This window comes from Dromiciops gliroides, chromosome 2 (genome assembly GCF_019393635.1).
Source record: "Dromiciops gliroides isolate mDroGli1 chromosome 2, mDroGli1.pri, whole genome shotgun sequence".
In the NCBI taxonomy this organism is placed as follows: domain Eukaryota; kingdom Metazoa; phylum Chordata; class Mammalia; order Microbiotheria; family Microbiotheriidae; genus Dromiciops; species Dromiciops gliroides.
The window spans coordinates 137,814,578-137,833,798 of NC_057862.1; the positions used below are offsets into that span (position 1 = coordinate 137,814,578).

The 19,221-nt window shown below is 40.2% G+C and overlaps 1 protein-coding gene across 2 annotated transcripts in view; it reads left to right on the top strand.

Moving 5' to 3' along the window:
- Positions 1-2,327: 2,327 nt before the first annotated feature.
- LRRK1 (leucine rich repeat kinase 1) overlaps positions 2,328-19,221 on the top strand; it is a 174,837-nt gene continuing 157,943 nt past the window's right edge. Inside the window, exons 1-2 of one of the 2 annotated variants that reach the window (XM_043989258.1) lie at positions 2,337-2,408; positions 8,345-8,549. In XM_043989258.1, the coding sequence (XP_043845193.1) occupies positions 8,480-8,549 (70 nt within the window). In that variant the 5' untranslated portion in view covers positions 2,337-2,408; positions 8,345-8,479. Of the gene's footprint in view, positions 2,409-8,344; positions 8,550-19,221 lie in introns of both variants that reach the window. The other variant, XM_043989261.1, reaches the window with a different exon arrangement.

Genomic DNA, 19,221 nt, shown 5'->3' on the forward strand with positions numbered 1-19,221 from the left:
TTTGAAGTTTTAAATAGAGCTCCTTATATGTTTCAGCAAAATGCTACTTTAATAAAAAAAAAGAAAAAGAAAAAGGCTAGAATGTTTGTCATCAGATCATAAGATTCTGGAGCTTGGAGAGATCTGAGAAGCCAATTGCTTCCTTTTACAGATAAGACACTAAAGATGGGAGAGATGCTGTGACTTGAAATCTTTCTATCACAGCACCTTTTCCCACTGTATCACAGAGACAGAGAGGGGAGCAGTTTTGCCTGGCTCAAGAATTATGGATTAGAACTGTTAGATTCTTTTTCTCCAAAGCATTAAGTGAAGAGAAATTTATTAAAAAAAAAAACCTGACAATTCTATTGAATGCTATGATTTGACCAACTCTAAACAGAGCAGTTGTAGTTTCCAATGCCCTCCTGTTTTGCTATGAGGTTTTTGTCAACCTAGTCATTTCAAGGTCATTCCCCCCGCCACACCCCCAATGAGAAAAAGTACTGAATTTTCAGCGTGGCTACGTCCCCTGCCATGCACTTCCTAAAGAAGTCACTAGGTGGCATATGATGGAGTTGCTGCGGGGACATTATTAAGGAAGTTATGAGTAAGACGGAGTAATGAAAACATAACGTCTGCACTGTGGGGTGGACTTGTTTGCTATCTTCTTTCTTTATTTCTCTAACCCCAAACAGACAAACATCACATCAGCGCATTACTAGGAAGTGGTAATACTGTGTCCCTTTGCTATTATAAGGTCTGTGGGTGAGCTGCTTTCCAATTATGAAAAGAGATTTGCACTGATTTGACTGCAGTCTTGTCAGGTCTCCAATTATAGCTCTGCCTCACAGGGCGAGGCTTCCTAGCAGAAGCTGGGTCTGTCCATAGGCCCAGAAAAGAGTTAAGTAATAACCCAGTTCAGGACATGGGGATTAGAGAGATTTATGAAGCATGCAAATAAGCGCCTATAAGCATAATAGCTCACATTTAAAACAGGAAACACTTTCCTAATGACAATCTCATGAAATACCATTCTTAAAGTCTGCAACTATTATTAGACCCATTTTACAGATGAGGAAACTGGGGAAGAAAGAGGTTAAATTACTTTCTGGGACTTATAGGGACAGATAGGCAGTATGGCCAAGAGTCAGGAAGATATGAGTTCAAATTATGCCTTTATGGGCAAATCACTTAATCTGTTTGCCTCACTTACCTCAACTATAAAATGGGATTAATAAAAGCAGTAGTTGCAAGGACCAAATAAGATATTCGTAAGGTGCTTAGCACATGGCAGAAGCTTTATAAATGCTTATTCCCTTCCCTTTCCTTCATTAGAACTAGTAGTAAACCAGATTCAAACTCAGGTCTTTTTTTACTACAAAGCCCAGAGCCCACCACGAACAGCTAATAGTTACAGACCACCTAAAGGAATTAAGACGTATTTTGAAGGCTATAAGTGGTCCAAATTGGCAAGCGCATAGAGTAATAATGGAAGGGGAAGTCATCTGAGTTGAGATTGAAAAAAGTAGGCGGGAATCAGATTGGGGGGAAGGACCTTACTTGACAAATCCCATTTTCACATTAGTTTCTGCTTCACTGAACAAAGCTTATAGACAAAGTGTGGCTGCAAATGATATCTATGTACAGATACATAAAACACATGGTAAAAGGATGAGGCAAGGTTGTATTATAGAATACAGAAAGACTTGACTCTGATACATATTCTGTGACCTTGAGGGAGTTACTAACTGTCCCTGGGCCTCAGTTTTCTCATCTGTCAAAAGAGGGGACAGGGTCCTAGGATCTTGATTCAAATCTCCTAATTTGCATAGGCCTCAATTTCCACATATGTAAAATCTAGGGAAGACTGGAGAGCCTCTGTAGTCTGTCCCGAGGCCGTGGTCCAATTCTTGAACCAGTCCGCTTCTGGATCTGAACTCCTCCTGCCTCCCAACTTCCCTCGCCCAGCCACCGCTGGATTTCCTTCCAGGACCAGATGTTCCAGAAGGAACCAGCCCCCCAACTTTACTCCTTCGCTGGCGGCTCACCGCTTATTCTCCCCTCCTCTCCCCCCACCCCCTGGGCCACTCCGTCCCTCCCTTAGGGTGGCGGGCCACAGAAAAAGGGAGGTCCCGGTCCTGGCCATGACCGTGACCGTGACCGGGGCCGTGGCCGTGGCCAAGGCAGAGCGCGCGGCCCGGGGCGCTGAGCGGGAGGCGGGAGGCGGGAGGCGGGAGGAGGGAGGAAAAGAAGCAGGGGGAAGGAGGGGGGGGGGGGGGCGCTGCTCCGCTCCGGCCCCGCCCTCCCCGGGGGACTCCCGCCCACGCCTCCCGCTTCTCTCCCCTCCCCACGGAGGGAGCAGCAGTCACCCTGAGCCCCGATTCCACCTGGCAGTGCGGGGGCCCCTCGGACCCCTCCCTGGGCACCAGGTAAGCTTCTCCTCTGACCCCGCCCTTAACTTGGCTTTCTGCTCCTCTGGGACGCATTCCACGCAGTTTCCGAGTGGGGTGGGGTAATGGGGGCTGGGTCCCTGGACTCCTGTGCCTGCGGAGAGGGAGAGGCCACGCCACAGGCTGGCCTTCTCCGGTCGCCCACCTCTTTTGCTCGCAGCCCCCGCTGCCTTCGGAGCGGAGCCCAGGAGGACTTGGACTTGGACTGGGAGTGGAGTGGGGTGGAGTGGGGGGTGGGGTGGGGCGGCGGGAAGGCTGGAAGATGCACCTTTCCCCAGGTGCTGCTCACCTTGGCCCCTGCTCAAGGGAGCGAGGTGCGTGCAGCGCCACGGGGAGACTCTCCGAAACCCAAACTTTCTGCTGCCGGGATTTCCCTTCAATGACTCACCCCTCGGAGCTGCTTGCAGAGGGGACCCGGAATCTGGGACTGGGTGGGGGTGGGGAGGGGGAAGGATCTTGGGCGACCGAACCCCGGGTTTGGGGATGAAGCAAGACCCAGGGAGCCGGGAAGGAAATCCGAGGTCGCGGACCGATCTCCTCCCGTAGATAAGCATCAACTTCCTACCTTGGGTCAAGGCGCTTTTGCTGTCCAAGATCTGTCCCGAGGTTAGAACAATGCCTGGCACATAATGTGCGCTTAATAAATGTTTATTGATTAATCAATCGATTGGTCTATCAGCCAGGCAATATTACGCGTTCAGTTAGTTCCTTTTGCCAGTTTTTTAAAAGGATGTAAAGGGGAATGCATACGGGTTATTTGCAGAGATTCTTTTGGACCTTGATCCAAGATGACCAGAAACAAGAGCACCTTTGCTTTTTTTTTTCTTTCCTTTTCTTTTTTAAACCGTGTGTAAGATCGTTGATTTCTCTCTTCAGTATCTGTCACGTCCTGCTAGGAGAAAAAAGCAGTTCCTAGAAAAAATAAACAAACAGGTTATGGCACTTTTGTTTAAGTAGGATTTCAACCGATCCCTCAGAATCAGCGGGACCTACACTTGTTTGGATGCACTGGTATTTCCAGTAAAATCATAAAAGAAGCAATTGTAATCAAGTATGGAACAACACAGGAAAAAAAGGAAGGGGCGTGGGGGGTTAAAGAAATAACATCTTCTAAACCCCTTTACTTTTCGACAAAATACTTGGCTTTATGCCTTTTTTTTTTCTTTAAACATTTGGTTGTCAAATCCTGGTGTTTGGAGTTTAATTTTTACAAAGTATGCACTTAAAAGCATAATATTGTCTGGTCGATAGGAATTTACTTAAGTAAAATAAACGTTCAGGTCCTCTTCCCTCAGTTAAACATTTTAGAAGTTTTCTCTAGACTGATTACTCCCAAGGGGATTGTGGGAAGATTAATGAGAATACCGTTTACCTCTATGATACCTGGGATATTATTTTTGCCCAGGGTTGAGTTTCTACACTAAGCAACTGTGCCTGGAAGTTAAAGCATTGCCGTTAGCAGGTGAACAAGGCCCCCTCAATAGATGCCCTCTTTCTCTGATAGTCAGGATATGAAGGCCTTGGAAAACTTTGGTTTGGAGGAGCAGAGGAACAAACACTTTCTAAGCCTGGACTTGGAAGAGGGTTATGATCCCTCTTTTCTATGTCTGTCTTCTACCAGAAGGCCTTTCAGTGGGCTGGAAGGGACTACTGTATCCCTACCTATTGAGTTTAATAAAAAGCCAGCAAAAGAAAAGTCTCTTGAATTACTGAAATCTTTAAAGGCCCAATCCAGGTGCTACCTTCTCCATGTTCCCTTCTCTACCGTTCCAAGCTTTACCCCCAGCTACCAGCTAAAGTGATAAATCTCTTTCTCCTCAAATTTTCTTAGAGCACGTTGTCCTGAGCCTGTACTATTATCACATTATGCCTTGCATCAGTTCATTTGGGTACTTTTGCATGTTTGTATCACTGGAAAATTGGTGTTGCCAACAAAAAGTCAATACCCTGCTGCTAATCTATTTCTGATGATTTTTTCTGAATTTAGGCTGATTCTTGCACAAAAGACCTACATCCTATCCCCAGATCTTCCCTATAATTATTTGCCCCCAGGTAGAACCCTCTTTTTTTAAAAAAATATTTTACAAAGATTTTCTGAACCCTGTCACCTCCAGGCCATCATGAGGCCCACTTTACGACTTTATGACTTTATTGCTGTCACTGGGACACACCCCTTTCAAGTAAATCAACTTCATTACAATCCTACTTTTGTGGGAGGGAGATGTAGGGTCACAAAGAAAAACCTTATTTTAGGCTGAGCCTTCTGAATCATTGTAAGATGAGATGTCTTTGGGTCCAACTACCAGAAGAGCACAGGCCTTTTTGTTTTGAGAGATCTTGGAACCTTTGTGCATTTTTATAGGCGGAAAAGTCTTGGAAACCACACCTTGGCTGAAAATGGAAAATCTGCATTATTTGCTTCTTCTAAGATAATTTCATAATTTAGAAATTTGATTACACCAGGAACCTAACTAAAGATGAAGGGAACTTTGAGGAAGCTACGATTTTATAACAAACTTTGCCTGAGAAGGGAAAATGTGCACTATTTGTCACCTCTAATATATGATAATTTCCTAGTTTAGAAATTTGAATATGCCAGGAACCTAAAGATGAGGGGATCTATGAGGAAGCAAAGATCAGTTTGAAGGCAGATATTAAGCAAAACTTGAATTGCTTACACCTTGTCATTTCTATTTAGTAAACGGACAAAATTGTGACTATAGAGCTGCTCTGGTGGCAAAATATTATGTTGGTAAAAATGATTTTCATAGAGAAACTGAAAGCAAAAAGGGGAACAGCCTGTGTTGGGGGGTTTTAGAAGAAGCTGAAATTTCAAGTTTGCAAAAAAAAAAAAGTCAAAATGCAGAAAAGCACTATACAAATAGGAAACTTTAAAAATTTTTAGACAGTTGTCAAGTATTATGGTACTTTTAGTGTCAGGTTCATATAGTAAATATTTAATAACTCATTATGTTTGAAAGCAGTTATTTACAGCAGTTTTAGTCCTTTTCTACATCCCTTTCCCAAACTCAACCCAGATGAATTTATTTATTTTGGATTAGTTTTTGTAGAGCTAACACCTTTTAAGTTAATCTCAGCAGGGTCTAAGATCTCTCCCTACCCTGCCTGCCCTACCCCCAACCCTTCCTTCTTAGGCTCCAGAATGTTAAATAGCTAATATCCCTGGTGCATGTTCAGATATTTTATTTCCCCTTCTATTTGAAATACTACCAAATCATATTTAACACTACATCCATGAATTTTGTTCTGATTGTGACCCACCCAACAACTCGTTGTGTTATTAAAGGGGTTTAAAGAATACAATGGTAGTTAATACTTGTAATATAAGCTGTGTACTTAGAAAAGGACTGGCTATTTGCTTTGCTCTTAAGTACTAAGGCATGAAATCTGTTGGATATATTTTTTGCAGCTGTGTTTTTTAATTGTTGTTGGAGACGCACTAGGTGTAGTGCAGAACCAGTATCAATTGATTACTAAGCCTTAATTAAAAGCTATGATATGGGAGGAGGGGAAAAAAGCAAAACCTTATATTCTATTGGTAGAAGGTAATATGTACTCATACAAAATAAATACAAGTGAGAGAGTATAGAGAGAAGAGCACCCAGGACTAAATCTTAGAGATACAGTCATAATTAGGGGTCATGCAATGATAATAAAGGAGCCCAAGAAGTGGCCGGACAAGTAAGTAGGGAACTAGGAGAAAACAGTGCCAGAAAACTCCTAAAAAGAGAATATTCCAGATGAGAAGGTGATCATGTCAAATGCTTCAGAGATACTAAGAAGGATGTGTATTGAGGGAAGACCATCAGTTTAACAGTTAAAATCATTGATAACCTTGGAGACATAGGAGGTCAGAAGCTAGATTGCAGAGTTGAGAATCAATCAATTGATAAACATTTATGAAGCACCTACTATGTCCCAGGTACTGTGCAAGCTGGGAATTGTTGCTATTTGTCCTTTGTTCTTTTTTTTTTTTTTTGGTGAGGCAATTGGGGTTAAGTGACTTGCCTGGGGTCACACAGCTAGTGTCAAGTGTCTGAGGCTGGATTTGAACTCAGGTCCTCCTGAATCCAGGGCCAGTGCTCTATCCACTGAGCCACCTAGCTGCCCCATTTGTCCTTTGTTCTTGAAGAAGACCATGACATCTGCAAGGTGGTGACATGACTTGCAAGTGAATTGGATTTAAGTAAGGGAGGGCTGTGCAAAGTCACCAGAGCCATCTGGGTCCAGTGTCAAGCTATAGATCAGGATGACTGGAGATGGCCCTGGATGCATTGGGAGAACTTGGTCTTTTTAAGCTAAGGTCTTTCCAAGGTCTCCATTTGCCTGAGGCAACACCCATTCAGTGATCTGGGCTAGGTAAGAACCGAGGCAAACTATGGCTTCCTTTACCTAGTCAAAATAAATGAATGGGGAATGAAGGCAGGCAGGCAGGCAGGAAGGCGGGAGGAGAAGACCCTCAGGGTTTCTGGTCAAAACAGAAGCAATTGCTATGTACACTCACAAAAAGAGGAGAAAGACTAGTCCCTGCCCTCAAGGAGTTTACAATCTAATGGGAAGTAAATGAAAGGAGAGGCAATGAAGAGGGAGGAGATTATAGGATATCTTGAAGAGCCAGAAATGAACTTGAGACCTGTTCTAGACAGAGCCAAGAAAGGGTCTGTACATTGGGAGAGATTGAAGATTAGAAAAGGAAATGAGAGTGTGGGCAGTTTGCTGAAGTAGACGGGCGGGCATGGGATCAAAAAAGGTTTTCCTTGGTAAGGAGGACCACCTCTTTATCCGATATAAGTAGGGATAGAGACTGAGACCATATACAGGAACTCCCAGCACCAACACTAGCTCTTTGTAAATTTTGAAGAGTTTTCGAGAATATCGAAATGTCTCAGGGTTTTTTGAATCCTGGTCTTACTGACTCCAAGTCTAACTTTCTAGTCTCCATGGCATATTTCATAAGTCAATATAATTCCCCCCTTTAAGAGTTTAAATTTTAAGACAGCCTTCTAATTAGAAAAGGGCAGGAGACCCTGGTGATGGCATAGTCCATATCCTCTCCAATCCCCATGTCTATAAAATAACAATTTTTTACTAAGTTAAATTTTATTTTATTTTCAAACAACAATTCACCTTCCCTTCTTCTCCCCTCCTCCATCCTTATTATGGGGGCAGGGGAGGAGAGGAAGGGAACACGTATTTATTAAGCTCTACTATTTGCCAGGCACTGTGCTATTTTAATAATTTACAAAAATTGTCTAAGTAAGAAAAAACAAAACCCTTATTTCAAACCTGTTATAGTCAAGCATTATTGTTGTCGTTGTTGTTTGTCCTTCATTCTTGAAGAAGACCATGACATCAGGGTGATGTCATGACTTGCAGTGAATTAGATTTAAGTGACGGAGGGCTGTGCAAGGTCACTCTCTCCTCTGGAGCCATCTAGGTCCAGTGGCAAGATATAGATCAGGATAACTGGAATTGGCCTGGGATGTTTTAAAGTCAATTGGGGGTTAAGTGACTTGTTTTGAGTCACACAGCTAGTGTCTGAGGTGAGATTTGAACTCAGGTCCTTCTGACTCTGCCCTCTGAATTTATCACCTTTATCAGGAAGTAGGCACTATATTTCATCATGAGACCTTGTTTTCTATTTGTGTATTAGCACAGTGTAGATCTTGGCACTGATCAAAATTTACAAACTTTCTTTGTATGAACATTGTGTACATGTTGGACAATGATGGTTGTTGATTGAGATGTTTGAGGGAAACTGCTTAGCTAGAGTAGGTAGCAGGTAAAATTCACTGACAGAAAGAGGGAAGCCATATAGAAAAAGAATTATTTTAAAGCTTTAAAGAATGAAAATGTGATCACTTAAAAAAGCTCTTTTTCCCCCTTCAATAAAGCAAACAAGATTTCTCCTCAACCACGATGTTGTCTTACTTCCATACTGTAACCTGCACTCTGAGCTGGGCAGATGGTGATCTTTGACTGGGCTGCTTCAGAAACAGATTACTGGAGTTTCACAACTGCACCCCAGAATGTACTGGTTTGTGGGTACTGAGGCATCTGCTGTAGGCCAAGAGCACATCATGGACCAACACCAAGATGGTAAGTCCCTTTCATTGAGGACAGTAAAACAACAGGCTTGCCTGGAAAGTCAGAGGTCTGAGTGATATAAAATAATGACACATTTACATAATTTATTTAACATTTTTAAAGTGGGTTTCTTCCTAATTGCCTTGTAAGACAGATAAAGTGTTATCATGTCACCCTTTTGCAAATAATGAAATTGAGGTATAAGTTCAGTAGGTCGTTACTTGTTCAAAGTCATATATCTAATAAACATGGGAGCCAGGGTTTGAACTCAGGTATTCCCATTCCAAGACTAATGTTTTATACTATGCCATGTGTAGGGTTTTTTTTCCCCAATCCAAAGGAAGTGAGTATTATTTTTCATCACAAAAGTATGCTTTGATAATTCATATTAATAAAATAGAAATACATGACCTAATTTTCAAAGGTCAGCTCCTACTTGAACACAAATTATGAAAAATGGAAAATCTGCCCCATGGTGAATTGTCCAAAGTTTCAGACATACATTTTTTTAAAAGTTTGCTTGGGGCAGCTAGGTGGTGCAGTGGATAGAGCACTGGCCTTGGAGTCGGGAGTACCTGAGTTCAAATCCAGCCTCAGACACTTAACACTTAACTAGCTGTGTGACCCTGGGCAAGTCACTTAACCCCAATTGCCTCACTAAAAAAAAAAAAAAAAAAGTTTGCTTATTGTAAATCTCTTTTTTAGTGTTAATAAATGATGTGGTATTGGAACAGAATGAAACAGAAAAATACAAAACAAAATTTTATATTTAATGCTTTTAAGTGAGCTTTCACAGATCTCATTTTTTCTTTCCCAAACAATGAGAGGGGAAAGTATTATCCTTATTTGACAGTTAACTGGCTTGTCTGTCAATTAATTAGTTGGTTAGTACTGTTGGCCTAGAAGGAAGAGAGGTTTTCAGCATTTAAGTAACTTTTCTAGTAGGGAACCAAGTGCTAAAAGAAAAAAAAATTCCTCTGACTTAATTTAAAGAATTGCACATAAATGTGGCTACAGAGAAGTAAACATTCTCTATAACTCCTCCCCCAATCCCCGCTATGAAGTCAGTCAACAACAGGGATATATTATTGAAAACTATCTCATGTCTGTTTAGTACTGAAGTGTTGTGTTGTGTTGTGTCTGTGATATAGTTGCAGTAGGGTGCTGTCTTTTACATAATTTGTTGCTACTGACCTATTATCCATAGAAACCAAGGTTCTCCAAAAATGGTGAAGGAATGAAAATGACCAAAAACTTAAAGAGCAATGGAAAGATTATTTAAATAGACTATAAAATATTATATATTGTTTATTATAACATGCTGATAATATTGATAATTAATGATATTATATATTATATTGTAGAATAGAAAGATGATTTAAATAGACTGTGGAATATTAAATTATGCTTGAGGGCTAGAATAAAAAAACATTATTGAAGAAATGTATGCCTGGAAAGGCAGCACAGGATAATGAATAGAGAACTGGCCTCAGAGTCAGGAAGACCTGGGTTCAACACATGCTGACTATGTGACCCTGGGTAAGTCATTTACCTTCTTAATGGTTAACAGTTTCTGATCTGCATTTGAAGAAGGAACTTTCTTACCATGGTGTTCCCTTCATGGATATAATCATAAGTCCAGATCTGTTGGCCCTTTCTTCCCCAAAAAGGAAAGATTGGGAAAGAAGGTAAGTCAATCACATGTTGAGAACAAGAGATAACAGCTGTATAACCTGAATGCTTTGTTACTATGTCAGAAATAGCAAAGAATGAAAAGAAAACTTCCATCCCGTTGGATGAATCTTCCATGAAGAATTTTTGGAAAGACATGTTCAAAAATTGCACAGGATAAGAATATGGGGAAGGGTTAAATGAATGAAGAATTTACTAAGTGCTTACTGTATGCAGAACACTGTACTAATACACAAATAGAAAAGGAAGCTAATCCCTCCTCCCCAGAAGCTCATATTTTACTAGGGGAGACAACATCTACAAGTCAGATAGAAAGGTCCTATGGTCCTTAGGGTATAGCAGAAAAGCTGACGTTAATGCCTCTCTAATGTGATTCTCCTAGTAAAGTCATAGCATTTTCAGTTGTTGATCCATTTAACAGTGCCAAGGACTTTGGAGACAAGAACTTTCTTATCTGAGTCTTCAGTGGATATGGCATTAGTGCCTTCAGGAACATTTGCCAGGCTATATCTGTGGCGGGGGGGGGGGGGGGTGAGGGTTTTTTCTCAGGTTGATAATTTGGACGCTAAGTGGAAACTATTGTTATTCCAAAGGGTTCAGAGTGCTGGACTGTCTCCATCGGGGCCTATGGGGAGGTGGTAGTGGTTAGTGTTCTGATCTGTCTGGTTCAAAATGCCTCCTGTTTCTCCTTCATTGGTGCCTTGCTATTTCAGTTAAGTTGGCTTGTCTGTCCTCTAAATCTCACTTGGTTGGCAATTGGTGGGGATGACTGACCACTTCTGTATGGGAGCCATCTGCCAAGTGATGGCCATGAGGATTGGCCAGAAGCAGGACTGGTGGTCCAGGATGGTGGTGGGGGCAGGCTTCTTGTAACTATTTGGCAGTTGTTGGGAGTGATAAGAAAAGTGGGCCCTTTCTTCACAATTATTTCTCCCCTCAGTGATGGCTTTGTGGGTTGTGTTAGAAGCAGGGTTCATAGCACATTGTTATTACCAAAGCTGTTGGATTCAGGATCCTTCGACATGGTGGTAAATGTAGTGGTGGCATTTGGGATTCGACTTCCCTGCCATATGTTCCCTCCCATCTCCCCCTCAGGTACTCTACTGCTTCAGCTAGGCTGGCTGGCAATGCACATCAGTGACACAGGAATTTCCACAAGAATTCATCAAAGTAAGGTGATAAATTTGAATAAATTAAGCCACATGCATTCCAGTTTATTGAAATTACTGGTGTACATTTGCACCCTTCCCCAAATTCCAACTCTAATGACTATTAATGTTCACAGTCAGGAATGTAATCTGTGGCTATGAAAGTTATAGTTCTGAGAGGAATCCATATATGGATTCAGAGAATCTAATTCAGTTTTCTCTTTCATTAATAAAAGGTAGCATGCATTAAAATCAGTAAATGACAGTGTGAGTAAAGTTAAAAGAAAACAGCTTTAATTAAAATATATTTGACTTTTTAAAATATTTGAAAAACATATGAAGTAATTTTGAAGTCATAGCACCTATTTTTTTGCTCTTTGTTTTTCTACATATTAACCTGCATATTAACTGAAATCATAAGGCTGCTCATAAACGACTTTATGTTTTTATGACATTTTCAACTTTTTTGAAGAATTCTGGTAGAGCTATGCTTAAACCACTAGAACAAAGCTGAGTATTTTGGGAGAAAATAATAAAAATTAAGTTGATTTTCATCACCATAAACATATGACATAGGGACATTTCCCATATTACTAGAGCTCAGCAGCCCATCTAGTATACTCTTATTGACTCCTTATCACATTTCCTAGACATAACTGAAACAAGTGAACAACAAATCACACTACCTAAAGATGGTTCTGAACCTTTTCCTCTTTCTTCAAGCCATAGCCATACCCTTTCATCACTCCCTAGATGTACTTAAAGCTGATGACTTGGCCTTCTACTCCACTGAGAAAATGGAGACTCTTGGAAAGGAGATCCTTTCATTCTGTTCTTACAAATGTCTTGTCCTTATCCAATCACAGCCTTCATTACTGTCCACCTGGCTTATCACAATAGCATCCTAATAGGGTGCTTCCATTCTCTTCTCCCTTTTAATCCATCCTTCACAGAATTCAGAGCCCCAGAACACTATATATAAATCTCCTTAGTGACATCATGGAAATCCAAGAGATTTGTTTAACCATATAACCTGGAAAAACAAAGTATATTAAATTTAAAAAAATGCATATTGCTCAGCTGAATAAGCCAAGTCCAGAATTGAATAAGAGCTCAGATTGGATCACGTTTGGGAAATGGCATAATGCTCTCATTGTTTTGAAAGCCCATTTCTTCAACACTGATATTATTCCAATAATTTACCCAGTCATAAAATGTGATGCTTTCTGAAGAACCAAAGTTATAGAAGAGAAAGCCGTGAGCATGGTGGTGTATTTAAGCAGATTGTGGCATGTTATCAGAGATCGACTTACACACAAGAAGTGGTGTAAAAATTACCTCAAGAATGAATTTTCCTAGAAAAGGAGGTGGGCCAGTCATATAGTCAGAATCTCTAGTTCATTTAGTGGGACCTGTAAGAATTTCTGCAAAGATATGGATGTAGCAGGTCCTCCCAAATGAATTAGACATCCTGAGAAAGTGTAATCTGTACTGGCTAGAGAGAATTCTGGCTTCACTGAAATAACAAATCCATCTAAGAATTTCAGGGCTTATGAGTACTAACTCCCCACCAGACTTTAAACTACAGGAGGGTAGGACCTAGTCTTATTTCTCTCAGGACCTATCACAGCAGTTTGGGCATAATACATTTTTTGTTAAATATAGTTAAAAACTAAGTCCATTTTAAGACCAAGCCCACAACCTCACCCTCATTAGCATCATCTATTAGACAAGTCGGCTAGTGTGTATATATGCCATGGCGGGGAAAACATATCTTGGGCTTCTGTGAATTGTATTTGAAAATGAGAACCCTTTGAAACTAGGGTGTGTGTTGGTTGAAACATATTATTATGAATGTGAAATTAGAGTAAATGAAATGCTGATAATAGGACTAAGAAATCTCCTTAGACAAACATATTATTAGGAGAACTGAGCATTCTTGATGGAGTGAAACACCAATCAACTTTAGAAAAACCTGTCTCTCCGCCTGTGATTACCCACACAAAGTCAAGTAAAAAACTGAGATAATTATCCAAGTGTCTCAAACTAGAGAAACATCTATCCATCACAGAGATTAAGGCAGATAAGTTATATGCCCAGGACCCACCATCAACTAGACTTGTGACTTTGGGCAAATCCCATAGATTCTCAGCTTTTAGTTTCCTTTTCTATGAAATAAGGGATTAGATTGGATGATATGAGTTGCTTTGAGTTCTGAAATTCTTCAACTCTCCACACTCCAGATAATTGAGTTCTCCTCCCTTCCCATTTCTTTGTGTGGACATGATTTCTGTACTCTTAAATCAGGGGTTAACCTCAGTTCTATGAGCTTAAAAAATATTTCGATAACTATTTCAATATGAATTGGCTTCCTTTGTAATCCTGTGTATTTAATTTTATGCATTTAAAAGCATTTCTCTGAGAAGAGGTCCATAGGCTTCATTGGACTGCCTAAAGGGTCCATAACACAGAAAATATTTAAGAATCTCTGCATTAAATTGAGTGTTTCTAAAATTTATACTGATGGCTTAAAACAAACACACACCAAAACTGTGATATTTAAATGCTACCAAAATCTAAATACTATGAGAGCAGAACTTCTAAGGCAGAAATACAAAAGGAAGAGAAACTCCCCACCAGAGGACCCCAAAACCCTGAATATCTATTTTTAAATGCCCATTTTTGCTTTTTAAATTATAAATGTAGAAGAGTAATTTCTCACAAACTGAGGTAGTTTGAGTTGGTAATAGTGAGCTTCTGCCTTCCTAAAATAAAAGTAGGAAATAACAGACTAAAATAGGAAGTATATCATATCCTACAATTAGCTGGTGATGTGGGATGGTTGATTTTGTTTGTTTGTTTGTTTATTTGTTTTTGGCTATAGAGCCTCATTTATGACCACTGCTTTAAATAGAAACCTCAACTCTTATCTTTAACTTGTGTTTTATGTGGTGAGGCTCTTTAAAATATGAAAACAGCCAGGTTGAAATTTATCAAAGAAACCGGAGGAAGGAGGAATGAATAATTCACTTCCTACCCTGGGGTCACATCTCTGAAAATGCCCTTTGTTAAGGGTGTGTCTCTTTCCAGCCACTGGTATGTTCATATCATTTATAGGTCATTGGGCACAGTCTTCACCAATCTAGAGCTGTAAGTGACCTCAAAGGAGGGCACTGAATTGCCCAAAGGTCTATTGGCAATTATGATCAAAGGTGAGATTTGAATCCAGGTCTTCCTAATCCAGAGCTATTCGTTCTAGTGTACCACACAGTAGATGCTTTATAAATATTTATTCTACTGATATTTTTGTGTGTCTGGGGGGCAGTGAGGGTTACATGACTTGCTCAGGGTCACACAGCTAGTCTATTGATTTTTTAAAAAGGGAGAGAGACTGTAGGCAGTTAACTCAGCTGGGGAGAAAACTTTGTTGAAGTGATTTCAGCTGTAAACAGATGGGAGCATTTAGTTCTTTTTACGAATACAGGTTGTCATTTGTTAAAAGAAAGACTGAATGTTGATGGATTGCTATTAGAAAAAACAACTCAAAGTGAATGTAACTATCTGTGTAACCACCGGACTGTGTGACCTGAGGCATCTAGATGAGACAGTAGAAAGCATGCTGGATCTGAAGGCCGAATACAAGAGTTCAGATCTATCCTTGGGCACTAATATGACCCTAGGTAAGTCACATAACCTATCCGACTCAGTTTCCTCCTCTGTAAAATGAAAATAATAACAGCACCTGTCTCCCAGGGTTGTAGTGAGACTCAAATGAGATAACACCTTTGCAAATGTTAAAGCACTATATAAATATTATCTATTTTTATTATCATCCCTGGGCCTCAGTTTCTTTATCTGTAAAAGAAAAGCATTAGACTAAATGAGAAGTATGATATAGTAATAAGAATACTTAGACTGGAATCCAAGTCCTGGTTCTGCCATTGACCAACTGTTTGACATTGGACAAGTCCCTTTCCTTCTGAGCTTGGGTTCCTTGTCTATAAAATGGAGACCATAATGTTAGTATTACCTGTATCTTGGTATAGTTGTGCCAAAAATCCTTTATTGACTTTTATGTACTATATAATGTGAGTTATTCCTAAATAATGATCTCTGCTTCTGAGAATCCCTAGCTATGTAATTTTGTGGTGGTTGTTCAGTCATTATCCAACTCTTTAGGACCCCATTTGGCATTTTCTCGGCAAAGACATTGCAGTGGTTTACCATTTCCTTCTCCAGTTCATTTTATAGGTGAGGAAACTGAGGCGAACAGGAATAATTGATTTGCCCAGGATTACACAGCTACTAAGGCCATTTTTGAGCTCTGGAAGATGAGTCTTGCTGACTCCAGGCCTGATGCTTTATCCACTACTCCAACTAGCCTTTCCTAAACCCCAAGCAGTTAATAACTCCCTGCCAAAGAGATCTTGTATTTAATTTTAATATACTTATGCTAATATATGTTATCACTCTTGATAGATTGTAAGCTTTTTGAAGGCTGGATCTGTGTCTTTTTCTCTTTGGATTCCCAGCGCCTACTGTCTGGCACCATGGCACATAGTGGGAATTATGTTGTTCATTGACTGCATGTGACTTGAAGTTCAAAGCCCAGGTTCAAATCCTCCCTCTACCATTTAACGGCCTATATGACCATGGGCAAGTCATGAAACTTATCTTACAGTAGTAAACTTATGCTCCTCCTATCCCTCAGGGTGATTATATTGTAAGAATCATTAAGTCTTTCTTAATAGCATTTTCAATTTGAAAGTGATATTTATGCTTGTTGTTAATATTTTTGCTGATGTTGGGTTCATTACTTAGGTTTGTCTCAGATTCAGAAATTAAATGCCTACCATGTGGAAAAGCAGAGAGTGAGAACTCTGCATCATACTCTGAAGGTTTATGATTATTCTTAAATATGATGCTTTTATTTGATGTAATAGCCTTCATTCCGATCTCTCTCTGCCTCAGGTCTCTTCTTGCTCCAGTTTATTCTCTGCTCAGTTATAAAAATTAATCCCCCCAAAGCATACCTCTGACCATGTCACTCCTACTGTTCAGTAAACTCCAGTGCTCCCTGTGTCCTCCAGGATCAAATCTAAAATGCTTTGTTTGGTATTCAAAGCCCTTCACAACATCATTCCCTTCTGCTCTTCTAGTCGTTCCATCTCTTAGTCCCTATCACAGACTCTAGAAGCCAGTGACACTTGCCTCCTTGCTGCTCCTCACACAAGACATTCTAACTGCAAATGCTAGGAATTTTCCCTGGCTACTCCCCCTCACCCTGAATAGTTTTCTTTCTTTCTTGCCTCCTTCCTGCCTTTCTTTCTTCCTTCCTTCCTTCCTCCCTCCCTCCCTCCCTCCCTCTCTCTCTCTCTCTCTCTCTCCCTCTCTCTTTCTTTCTTTCCTTCCTTCCTTCCTTCCTGCTTGCCTGCCTCCCTCCCTCGCTCCTTCCTTCCTCCCTCCCTCCCAACCTTCCTTCCTTCTTTCTTTTATTTTTTTCAATTACATGTAAAGAGAAATTTTAACATTTTTTTTAAAAATTGAGTTTTGAATTTTCTCCTTTTCCTCACTTGCTCCCTCCCTAAGATGGTAAGCAATTTGATATGTTACATATGTGCAATCTTGTAAAACATCTGGAATATTTTTCTTCCTCTTGGCTTCTTGAAGTCCCATCTAAAATTGCACTTTCAACAAGAGATCTTTCCTGCTGCCCTTTCATCCTAAAGCTTTCTCTCTGTTGCCTATCTCCAAATTTTCCTGGATAGATTTTATTTGTACATAGCTGTTTGTGTTCTGTATCTCTCCTTGGACTGTGAGTCCCTTAAGGAGAGACTATCTTTTGCCTTTCTTTGTATACCTATAGCTTAGTGCAGTACCTGGTAAGTGCTTAATAAAATACTTTAATAACTCAATTATGTGTGCCATTTGTAACTTTTCCCCAAAGGTTCACTTGTATAGTAGCCAGGAAGAAATTACATCTATGTTCCTTGCTTGTTGTTTAAAATACGAAACTTCATGGTAATTCAAACATGAAGCTAAAAATGTTTAAATACATAAAAATCAAGAAATGTCAATTCCTTTATTAGCATTTTATTAACATGTGTTGGCCTTTGGGGTTGTTATGAAACCTATTACAAGTTAAGTCTGTGCTAAATGGATGAACATTGCTTTGAAAAGATTGGCTTGAACATTTCATTTCTTTAATGTGTTTTAAATTCGTATTCATGGTGGCCCCACTGCCTGGTTTTATACTTTCTCTGAGGTGGTTTTCTTTTTTTATAACTTGGAAAAGAATCTGATCCGGCAAATTTAATAAATCCTATTGGGTTAATTAGGCCAGCTAGGTGGCACAATGGATGGAATTCTGGGCCTGGAGTCAGGAAGACTCATCTTCCTGAGTTCAAATCTAGCCTCAGACACTAGCAGTGTGACCCTGGGCAAGTCACTTAACCCTGTATGCTTCAGTTTCCTCATCTATAGAATGAACTGGAGAAGGAAATGGCAAACCATTCCAGTATCTTTGCCAAGAAAACCCCAAATAGGGTCATGAAGACTTGTATATAATGGAAACGGTTCAACAACAACAAAAATTGGGTTTATATGTAGAGGTAGAACTCAATGCTAGTAAACCCAGGGTCCATGGCTTTTTCCCTAATGTGGATGTCAGCTTTTTGCCAAGTTACATGGACCTCTAAACCAGCAGAACTCAGGTAGAGCAATGGACATAAATTAATTTGTTTAAACCAGATCTGTGATTTCATTTGTTCTAAGAAGCTCCCTAGTATAAAACTCTCTCCATCAATGAAAATTGATACTTGCTCATCACCCTCCAGCCCTAGAGTTACTGAGAGTGGGACCAAAACCATTCTTAAACCCAGGTGTTCTTGGCTTAAAAGGTCAGCTCTCTATCTACTATGTCACAAGTTGCATATATCCTTGCAAAGGCATCCACATTTTTGTTGGGAATGCTTTTGCAAGTGTGTGTGTGTGTGTGTGTGTGTGTGTGTGTGTGTGTGTGTGTGTGTATCTCAATTCCAAGTATATTTTCTGTTGACAGTGAGCATGTCACATTTTTTGTGCATAAAAAGTACTTATTTTGCACTTATTAGACATCTCTTAAGAGTACAATTCACATGTCTGTGATATAAGCTTTGAAAAGTGACTTGCTGAAATATGATGCTTTCTCATGTAATCATTAGATCTGCAACTAAGATAAAAAAAATCTTTAAACAGTCCTTTGTGAAGTTGTGAAAGGGTGTTTCTGATGAAGAAAAATATGTAAAAAGTGACCTTAACATTCAGTTGTTTGTGAATTATAGGGAGGGCAAAGATAAGTCTATGATTATTTTTTTGCTTTTTTTAAATTCTTATGCAAATGAAAAAGTATTCCCTCCCCTTCCCAACTCTATTGGGAAGAACTACCATCCTTCCAGTCCCACCACTTTGCAACTTTAGTCATCCTCAGTTCTTTCCTCTGCCTCCCCCATATCATATCAGATGCCAAGTCTTAAAACTTCAATTTCCACAGCACCTGTCACTTCTCTGCCCTTCTTTCTATTCACAAGCCTCTCCCCTCCCCCCATCTCTACCTCTTAACTCTACTATGGCATCAGCTTCTTTATTAGTCAGCCTGCTTCCAGACTCCTCTTCCTCCATACCTCCTCTACTATAGCAGGAGTATAATGGGCTCCTGGAGCGCTTCTTCCTGCTCCCCAATTCCCCCAATCCTTTCCACACCTGGACTATAAAAAGATTGGGGGGGGTGAGGATTAAGATGTTGGGAAGGTTGGGGAAGCTAGGTGGTGCAGTGGATAGAGCACTGGCCCTGGATTCAGGAGGAT